This window comes from Stegostoma tigrinum, chromosome 34 (genome assembly GCF_030684315.1).
Source record: "Stegostoma tigrinum isolate sSteTig4 chromosome 34, sSteTig4.hap1, whole genome shotgun sequence".
In the NCBI taxonomy this organism is placed as follows: Eukaryota; Metazoa; Chordata; class Chondrichthyes; order Orectolobiformes; family Stegostomatidae; genus Stegostoma; species Stegostoma tigrinum.
In genome coordinates, this window is record NC_081387.1 from 27,025,329 (window position 1) to 27,035,662 (window position 10,334).

The 10,334-nt window shown below is 52.6% G+C and overlaps 1 protein-coding gene across 1 annotated transcript in view; it reads right to left on the reverse strand.

Annotated features, from left to right (window-relative positions):
• Window positions 1-269: 269 nt before the first annotated feature.
• Window positions 270-10,334, reverse strand: part of LOC125446352 (early estrogen-induced gene 1 protein-like) — a 33,462-nt gene continuing 23,397 nt past the window's right edge. The window contains exons 7-11 of the mRNA XM_059639531.1: window positions 9,484-9,594; window positions 7,878-8,061; window positions 6,452-6,573; window positions 4,043-4,112; window positions 270-2,318 (exon numbers count right to left, since the gene is read on the reverse strand). Coding sequence (XP_059495514.1) covers window positions 2,273-2,318; window positions 4,043-4,112; window positions 6,452-6,573; window positions 7,878-8,061; window positions 9,484-9,594 — 533 coding nt within the window. The 3' untranslated portion in view covers window positions 270-2,272. The remainder of the gene's footprint in view (window positions 2,319-4,042; window positions 4,113-6,451; window positions 6,574-7,877; window positions 8,062-9,483; window positions 9,595-10,334) is intronic.

Sequence of the window (10,334 nt, forward strand, 5' to 3'; positions counted from 1 at the left end):
AATCCCTGAGTCTCTTCAAGAAAGTGATGGATTTGTGGAAAGCAACAGCATTGAGGGGGTTTGGGGAGAGTGCAGTGTTAAACGTTTGGCCGTGACCACGTAGAATGGTGGAGCGTGTCTGCTAGACTGAATGGCGTACTCCCTGCTCCTACTTGCTATCTGTCTGCTCCCCCCACCCCCCCCACCTCATGGCCTTTTCTACAGATAGCTAAAACAAACACAGTGGACTCAGGAAATCATTGGACATTCACGACGAGACACAGCTAGTGTTGAGTATCAAAATATATTAAGATTTCCAACATGTAAATATTTGCAACCTGGCCACACACAGTACAAATCAGTTTACAGTGAGTCCTCCTATTAGATTGTTGTGCATTGGATCCACCATAAAGGTACCTCAACTCTGCCTTTTTAGGGAACATCCTCTATCTCTGGCAGATGGCCCGGCAGAGCGTATGCATTCCTCGGGTGATGCCCATCTCCTGTGCCCAGAAACCAGGCTGTTACTTGTCAGAGGGTTGGAAGCAGATTGAAAGCAATGCTGCTCCCTGATCCGTTTTGATCCAGCTCCAGCTGTGTCTTCCAATGAATCACTTTTTTTCTGGGACGGTACAGAACTCCAGCCAAAGACAGAGATATGGAGTTGAAGTTTTCTGTCTTATGCTCATGAGGACTGAAACATGGGGGTGGGGGAAACTTCACAAGGAAACAAGGTCTCCTGCAGCTTGTAAAAGGATCCTGATTGGTTGAAATATGGCTTGGCAAGGAAACATGGCAGAAACTAACCGTTTTAGGACTGAGATGAGGAGAAATACCTTCACCCTTATGGTGGGTGAATCTGTGGAATTCTCTGCTACAGAAAATGGAGGGCCAAAACATTGTATGACTTCAAGAAGGAGTTGGATGTAGAACTTGGGGCTAAAGGATGTGGGGGAGAAAGCAGGGAAAGGGGACCGAGGTGGAAGATCAGCCATGATCATATTGAATGGTGGAGCAGGCTTGAGGGGCCAAATGGCCTATTGCTGCTCTTTTCTATCTCTTTAGTGTTAACTGTGTCTGGATTGCTGGTAAAGTCTGGATGATCAATCTTAGATATTGACGGTGATATGGCTGTTCACTAAACATTTGTTAAAAATATTTGTTGTGGTGAAATGAGCTGGGGGAAGCAGGCACTGATTCAAACCCCTCTCCCCACCGTCCACCCGGCAAAAATCTGAAACCAGGCATGTCACTGCTAAAGCTGTTATTTTGTTTTCTTGCTTTCTTCCTGAAGAGTGCAAGATAAACAGCTTTAACCCACTGGCAATATGTAGCGTAATTTTAAGAAAGGATTGTGAAGGATAGGGGCATTTGGTATAACTTCAAAGCCACCCCCCTCGACCTTGTGCAGGTAACACGTTAGTTCTCTCAAAGCCTGGGAGATGTGGATAAATATTTTGAAGGGGAGGAAACTACTTGCAGGACTAAGATCCAGGGCAGGCCCGAGAGATTACGAGCATAGCTCTAGCAAAGAGCTGGCACATGTATGAGGAAATGAATGGCCTCCTCCTCACTTCCTGTGGGCGTTGATGCCCATAGCAGCAAACCTAAGGAGCCCAGTGTGATGTACCCGGAGAGACAGAAGGCTGTGTCAGGGACACACATACTCTGCACAATTATACGCGTGCTTGCATGCGCTCTTGCACGCATCTCCAAATCTCCTGAAGTCACTGGTCCTGCCATGGCCAAACTGGGCATCTCTCCACTGGAGCCCACCAACACCTGCCCCACTCTCTCGTGCCAGCACACAGAAGGGGCACCTGCCTAAGACATGCTGCCCAATACCACAAGCTCAGCATTCTGCCGCATCCTCCAGAGCGAGTCGGGAGGGGGAGTTTCAATTGGGAAAGCTGGGTGGACAGGAGGGGACAGTGGAGAATGCGTGTGGGATGGGAGGGGGGTACGGAGGAGGTCACAAGGAGAGCGGGAGCCTTCACCAGTCAATAAGCATCTTTTATCTCCCTGGGCCCAACCTTGTCTCCAAAAGGGTCTCAGAATAAGCTATACTTTCATCTCAAGAAGGGATGGGGGTTGAGTGGGTCTTCCCTACCCTTTGCCACCGCACCCCCCCACCCCCGACACTCCCTTCCACCCCGGGTCATACAGCAGTCCTTGCCAATACCAGGCCTGTCACCCACCCACCGTTCTACTATCCTGCCACTGGAGGGCAGCAGCTGGCTGGAGATTCTGGTGGTGCCCAGCGCACAGTCCAATCCCACACTGAGCCGTCACCTCAGTGACTCCCAATCACCACGGGCACGTAGTCATTCACGGCCTGCCTGCAGAGACAGAGAGAGCAAGTGTTGAGGTTTGATTTATTGTTGTCCCATGTACCGGGGTACAGTGAAAAGTTTCGTTCTGTGTGCAGTACAGGCGGTACACGGTGCATTAGGGTAACACTACAGAGCGAGGAACACAATGTTACAGGGAAGGTGCACAGAGTGAGAACAACATTGATCAGAGAGGCCCATTCAGAATGTAATAACATCGGGGAAGGAGCTGTCCTTGAACCTGCTGGTACGTGGGTTTAAGCTTCTGTATCTACTGCCTGATGGAAGGGGTTGGAAGGGGTTATAACCCGGGGTGGGATGCTGGCTGCCTTCCCGAGGCAGGGGGTGGGAGCCTGGTTTGTGTGACAGACTGTGCTGTGCTCACAATTCCCTGGAGTTTCTTACAGCCCTGGGCAGAGCAGTGCAGTACCAGGCCGTGATTCAATGGGATAGAATACTTTCTGTGGTATATCTGTAAAAGTTGGTCAGAGTGATGAAAGACATGCTGCATTTCCTTAGCCTCCTGAGGAGGTAGAGGTGTTGTTCTGCCTTGTTGACCATCGCATCAACGTGGATGCGACCAGGACAGATTGTTAGTGATTGTCACTTGGGAGACAAGCAGCAGCTTTATTGGACAAAACTATGAGGGGTCCAGGCAGAGCAGAGAGAAATTCTTCCCATTGACTGAATCCAGGCAATCGGTGAGATACGCAATGGAGGTGGGAGGAAAACCTTTCCTTTTCAAAAGCCCAGCTAACAGTGAGGATGTGCCCACAGCCCGTGGAGTTGGGAGATAGATTCCACCTGAGCCAGGGAAAGGGAGGCTGGGCCTGGACAGTCTACTTTAGCAGGTGGCCAGTGCAGGCCCGTGCTGTGACCATTCTGCAAACCCTCTGCCCTGCATTATTACAGCAACTCGAGAGGAGGAATCCAGCAGATCTCGACACAGAGCCACGAGGAGGAATGCCCAAGGCAGGAGTGTGATGGAAATCCTCCCCCCGCCCCCGCACTTGCCCCTGGATGGGGGCAGCTCCAACAACACTCAAAGCTCGACACCATCCAGGACAAAGCAGACCCCGCTTGCTTGGCACCACTTTAGGGGGATGTGAAACCAGTTTGGATGGAAATAAATCCTAACTCTTTCCCTCGCTATTCCTTGTCTATAGGTCCTCAAGAGTTACCTCACTCTGGGACAAAGTAGAAATTGGGAAATAGAGGAGGGGTGTAAGAAGGTTTATGGATGATTTCAATCTGCACATTGCCCATCTCGTTTTTCCAGTCAAAGGGTCATATGCAATAGGAATGTGTAGAGTACATCATTGATAGCATGTTAAGTTTGGTAGACTGCAAACCCAGCCAGGGGACAGGCTGGTGTAGATCCAATCAATCTGTTGTAGACCTTCCATATCCCTAGTCACTTCCATCCAGAAGGACAAGGGGCAGCAGATACATGGGAATACCAGCCCCCTGCAAGTTCCCCTCCGAACCCCTCCCCATCCTGACTTGGAAATATATCCCCATTCCTTCAGTGTCGCTGGGTCAGAATCCCTGGAATTCCCTCCCTAAGGGACATTGTGGGTCAACCCACAGCACATGGACTGCAGCGGTTCAAGGAGGCAGCTCACCCCCACCTTCTCAAGGGGGGCAATTAGGGACGGGGCAGTAAATGCTGGCCCAACATGTGAATGGGTGTAACAAAGAGCCAGTAGACGTTACCGAGTGGGATGCTGTACCTGTTGGTGAGCTGACACCCCCCGACTAACGTAGAGCCATCACGCGCCACGAACAGCTGTAATCCGCTCTCTGGGTGGCAACACAAAAACAGGCAGAAGTTAACGGTGTAACAGTGTGGATGCTGTGTTCGTCTCCCAGCTCCATGTTACACTGTCGTCCCTGTAACTGTGAGACCAATCCGCATCAACCCACATCCTGTCAGTCAGACCCTCTCCCCATCGCCAATAACCACTCTCCTTATCGCCAAGACTCTCTCCCCATCATTGAGACCCCACTCCCCGTCATCAAGGCCACCTCCCTGTTGCCATGACACCCCTTCCCATTGCCAAGACCCCATCCCCCTAACTGAGACTCACTCTCCATTCCCAAGCCCCTCTTCCCCCAACACCAGGGGGACCCTATCACTGTTGACGTCAGTGGGTGAGGGCGGAGGTGTGGAAGATGGGTCACATCCAGCTGTCAGTAGCGGAGCTGGGGAATCCTGTGTTGAGGCGGAAGGTGGACATTTTGGGGGGGTTTGAGGGGAAGGTGGACATTTTGGAGGGGTTTAAGGGGGAAGGCGGACATTTTGGAGGGATTTGAGGGGGAAGGTGGATATTTTGGAGGAGTTTAAGGGGGAAGGCGGACATTTTGGAGGGATTTGAGGGGGAAGGTGGACATTTTGGAGGAGTTTGAGGGGGAAGGTGGACATTTTGGAGGGGGTTTGAGGGGGAAGGTGGACATTTTGGAGGAGTTTGAGGGGGAAGGTGGACATTTTGGAGGGATTTGAGGGGGAAGGTGGACATTTTGGAGGGGTTTGAGGGGGAAGGTGGATATTTTGGAGGGGGTTGAGGCGGAAGGCGGACGCTTCGGAGAGGGTTGAGGAAGAAGGTGGACACTTCGGAGGCTACCTTGTCAAAGTTGGCCACCTCTGAACAGATGCGATGGAGACGGAGGAACAGGGAGGATGGAGTGGAGTCTTTACAGGAAGGAGGGTGCGACGTGCTACAGTGCAGGTAGCTGTGGGTTTGTAACACAAACTGGACGACCACTTTGCCGAGCTCCTCCATTCTGTCCACCACAATAGACCCTCAGCTTCCTGTTCCCTGCCACTTTAACGCTGCACCCTGCTCCCTCACTAACATCTCTATCTCTGGCTTGCTGCTGTGTTCCAGCGAAGCTTAGTGCAGGCTGGAAGATCAACACCTCATTTCCTGCTTGGGGGCCCTCAGACCTCCGGACTCACTTTCAAATTCGATAACTTTGGAGCCTGATCCCATCCTTCCCTGTTTTTTAGCCAGCCCCACACTGGTTGATATGAAGTTGCTTTTAACAGAGCACCCATCCTCACATTCTCCTCAGCTAGTAATCATGCTTTAGGTACTGCAATCATCACAGTTAAGCCAATCTCTCCCGCTCTCGCCTCTCATTGTCACTTATTCAGCTTCTCTTCTGTCCTGTCTCACCATCAATAATCCTCTTGTCCTCTCCCTATCCCTTTTCCCTCTCCCCCTTTCCCTGGGCTCCATCTCCACCTATCTGCTCACCCCTGCCCCTAAAAACACGGCCCCCTCCTTCCTAAACCCCACTTTCAGTTAAAGACCACTTTTTCCCAGCTGCTACCAATTCCTGAAAGAGAGCCACTGGACCTGAAACATTAGCACTGCCAACGTTGCATTTGCCTTCCCTATTACCCACTGAAGTTCGATACTGGCTTTATGAGATTCGCACATGAGGACTCCCAAATCCCTCAGTTTTCTACAGTCTTTCTCCATTTAAATAATATTCAGCTCTTCTATTCTTGCTGCCAAACCTCTCATTTCCCAACATTTACTTTTCATCTGCCAAGTTTTGCTCATTTGCTTAGCCTCTCAACAACGATCTGCACACCCTGGGTCATCCTCCCACTTATTTTTATGCCATTCACAAACCCGGTGATGGTCAATTCGGTTTTGTTGTCCAAGCCCCTCAGGGTGGAGCAGAGAGGGTGGAGGAGAGGTTTGAGCGAGCTGGGCAGGGTATTGATAGGTTTAGGTGAGGGTAAGGAAAGTAAGCCGGTCCCATTGGCTGGTGGTACAAGAGGGCTACAGGTTTCAGGTTTGGGGGTGAGAGACGTGACATCAGGGGAGGGGTAGAAAGACCATGTTGATGCAGTGGGTGGGAAGCTGAGTGCTCATGGGAAAGGAGGGGGAACAATTTCAATCAGAGATTGATGGGAATAACGGGAGGGTACACCGTGAAGGGGAGGGTGATAGGTATGACAGGATCCCTCTCCAGAGGGCTAGTAATGAGCTCAATGGGCTGAAGAGTCGTCTCCTGCACTGTGATGGCTCTATCTTAACCCCCCTCCAGAGGAGGTGTTGCCCAAGGACTCCTGCGCTGTAGAATGTTCCCACATGGAGTTCCAATGTCTGCCGGGGTTTCCCTACCTTCGGAATCACTGTAGTCAGTAAAGTCCTGAGTCTGGATAATGCTCTCCACAATGTCATCGGCATTGACCCTGGTGTCATTGACCCAGGATGGATATTTCTCGGGAGCCCGATTCCTCCTCCTGTAACCACACAGTCGCAGAATTATTACGGTGCAGGAGGCCATTCACCCCATTGTTCCAGAACTAGTTCTATCCCCCACTGCCCAATCTCCCACATTTCCCCACTATCCCTGACCCCCGCCACCCCGGGTCTACCCAAAATCCCCATGCAATTCCCCTCTGGAGTGCCTCAGTTGAATCTGCCCCCTCCCCCATGTTTCCAGGCAGTACATCCCACACCCTCACTACCCACTGGGTGAGAGGGAGTCTCTCCTCGCTTTACCCTTGCTTTGTATGTACATCACTTCAAATCTAAATTCCTCTTGTTCCTGAGATAGTAGGAGCTGCAGATGCTGGAGAATCTGCGATAACAAAGTGTGGAGCTGGATGAACACAGCAGGCCAAGCAGAATCAGAGGAGCAGGAAGGCAGCAGTTCATATTCCGCTTGGGAACCCTGCAGCCCAATGGTATCAATGTGGACTTCACCAGCTTCGAAAGCTCCCCTCCCCCCACTGCATCCCAAAACCAGCCCAGCTCATCCCCACCTCCCTAACCTGTCCTTCCTCCCACCTCAAGCCCTATCCCCATTTCCTACCTACTAACCTCATCCCACCCCCTTGACCTGTCCGTCCTCACCGGACTGACCTATCCCCTCCCTACCTCCCCCACTTACACTCTCCTTTACTGGCTCCATCCCTGCCCCTTTAACTTGTCTGTCACCTCTCCACCCATCTTCTCCTTTGGCCATCTTCTATCCGCCTCCCCCTTTCTCCCTATTTATTTCAGAACCCTCTCCCCCTCCCCCATTTTTGAAGAAGGGTCTAGGCCTGACACGTCAGCTTTCCTGCTCCTAAGATGCTGCTTGGCCTGCTGTGTTCATCCAGCTCTACACTGTGTTATCTCCCTCTTGATCCTGTTCCTTTTCCAAGCAGGAACAGCTTCTCCCTCCCTCCCCCTGCCCAGCCCCCGCTCGGGATTTGGAAAGCCTCTACCAGACCTCCCTGTGATCCTCCTTGTGTCCGAGGGGAACAGCCCCACCTTCCCCAGTCTATCCCCATCGCTGACATTACCCATTCCCTGGAAGTGTTGTTGTAAATCAGTTCTATACACACTCTCACACTCTCCCTCTCTCCCACACACACTCATGCACGCTCCCACACACATACATGCGCACACTCCCACACACACACATGCACACACTCCCACACACACATGCCCTCACACATATGCATGCACATGCACCTGCGCGCACACACTCTCTCTCTCACACACACACAGAGACACACACACAGGCACACACCCTAACCCGAGAACACCCCCTTACCTGCTGTGTCGTTCGGATGGCCAGATGGGGAGAGGGGGCTTCTCGAAGCTCAGGTCCCTTGCTACACCCTCGATGTCAGCCGCACTACTGGGCCCCGAGGAGAGGCCACTACTGACAGACGACAGCTTGCGCCTCCTGGTGGGCTCCGAGAGGCTGACACCCCGGGAGTGCTCCATGCTGTAACCTGGGGGTGGGGGGTGGGGAGTAGGGAGTGGGGGCATTGCAGGAAATTGGCACCATATTCACATGAAACAGCACGGTACAGTTCACTCACCCTCATTCGGCCCATCAAATACAAAACCTGCCCAACCAACCAACCTGCCTTCCATCCTTTACCCTCCCACCACTACATCCTCCTGCCAATGGGACTGGCATCACTGACATCTTCCCTCACTGCCCTCCATCTATGGTGGGCTCCATGCCACCGACAGCGGGCAGTGAAGCGACGGCCCCATTTACAATTGGTCCTGCGTAGGCCAGGCCAGGTTACCAGGGCAGATATCCCTCTCTCAAGGTCAGTACAGTCCATGGCACGAGTTTGTAACTGATCTTCCCCTATCACTCAGCCCAGGTCTAACTCACCGAGTTCAAACTGCACCACTTTCACACATTGGGGCCCGAACCTGAGACCCCTGAGAGTTAATGTAGAGCCTAGGTCCAGCAACAATCCTACCACATCGCTGTTCTCCCCACCCTGCCCCCATCCATCTCGCTTCCTCCTCAATAATTCCCAGGTGTAGGGATCTCTATGGGAGCTCATTTCCCTCCAGGTGAAGAGTGAACGAAGACAGTGAGGAGGCAGGGCCTCTAGGGGAAGGAAGTCCAATTGGACCATGGACAGCTGGACGAGAGGCAGGGAGTGGAGCAGGAACCGTGGGAACCCAGTCCCAGAATAAGATTGTTTCGGAGTCAGATGGGAAAGGGCCCATTCGCTCGGAGGGCAAGAGACACGATTCTGCCCCTCCAACCTGCTCCTGTCCCTTTCCGAGGAAGAGAGCCCCAAAGGCTCACGAAAGAAAACATTTCCTTCCCCCTCTCGGTTTTCTGGTGAGAGCTGAATCCTTGGTACTCTTCATGCGTTTGGGGGCCGGAGGGGAGAAGCTCAGTCACTGAGTACACCCAGGAGGTCGATGGATCGATATGGAAAGCTCGGAGGGGAAAGGGGACATTCTGGGAGAAATGGTGTCGAGGTGAAAGGCTGACTGATGGGAACAGATTGATGAGTCAACTGGCCTCCTGCGTGCCCTGTTTCCTCCCGAATTCTTCCCCACTCTCCCACAAGTCTCTTTTTTTTTGTGATGGGGGGGGCACGGTTACAAGGCCAACTTTGGGAATCTTCCTCATTGTCCTCACGCCTCCCAACAACAACTTAAAGTTGGCAGCACCTAATGGGAGAGCGCCAAGGTCAGCAAAGGCTGAGTTGGTCAAACAGGCCGGGGTCAAAGGGCATAGGAAAGGCACAGGTTATAAAGCTACTGAGCCCATTGAGAATGGCTCCAAGTTCTCCTGGTTACCCTCCATCCCCCTTCCCCCTCGGGTCCTTCCCCCAGCCCGAATCGCCGGTATTTTCTGTTGCTAACGGTAGCTGTTCCAGACATTCGCTCACCAGAAACCTTGGAGTGTTGGCTGTTGATGCTGGAGGGTGAGCTGAGAGGCTGGCACACGCTGGTAGCGCTGTCCGGGGTGCTGATCGCGCTGTCTGTATCCTCGCCGACACCTACCGGACCAGAGGGACGGACAGCGTGAGGGGGGTGGGGTGGCCAGAACCCGACATGGGAGCTCCTGGCTCCCCGCCCGCCCCAACAGGCCCACTTCCCAAACCCACTCCCCTTCCACCCCAACGCCCCCGGCAACATTTCCAAACACCTCACCCGCAGGTCAATCTGTCCAAGTGCACGGTGTAAGGGATCTTTCAGAGCAAGATGAGGAGGTTGTCGTCGTCCTGGCTGGTGGGACGCTTAGTCAACAGCCCCAGGGGGACAGGAGAGCCAACATTTCAGGCCAGGACCCTTCACCAGGAGTCCTGACCTGCCTTCTCTGCCATGTTCCTTGAGCTCCACACTCTGCATTATCTCTGACTCCAGCATGTGCAGTTCAGGCGATCTCTGGGATCCCTGGTTAAGTCAGATCCCAGGCTAAAATCCCACACAGAACTACTTCAAAAAAAAACCTGGCTTTGATGTCGCATAATTCGCTGTAAGTGAAGGAGGTGATCTCTCACTGGAACATGAGTGGACAACACCAGGCTCCTATGGCGCGGTGGTAGCATCCCTTCCTGAGACAGGAGGCCCAGATTCATGTCCCACCTGCCCTAGAGGTGATCCATAACATCTCTGAACAGATTGATTGGAAGATAAGATGAACACATTGCTGTGGAGGACAGAGATCACACAACACCAAGTTGTAAACCAACAGATTTATTTGAAATCATAAGCTTTCGGAGCCTCGCTCCTTTCA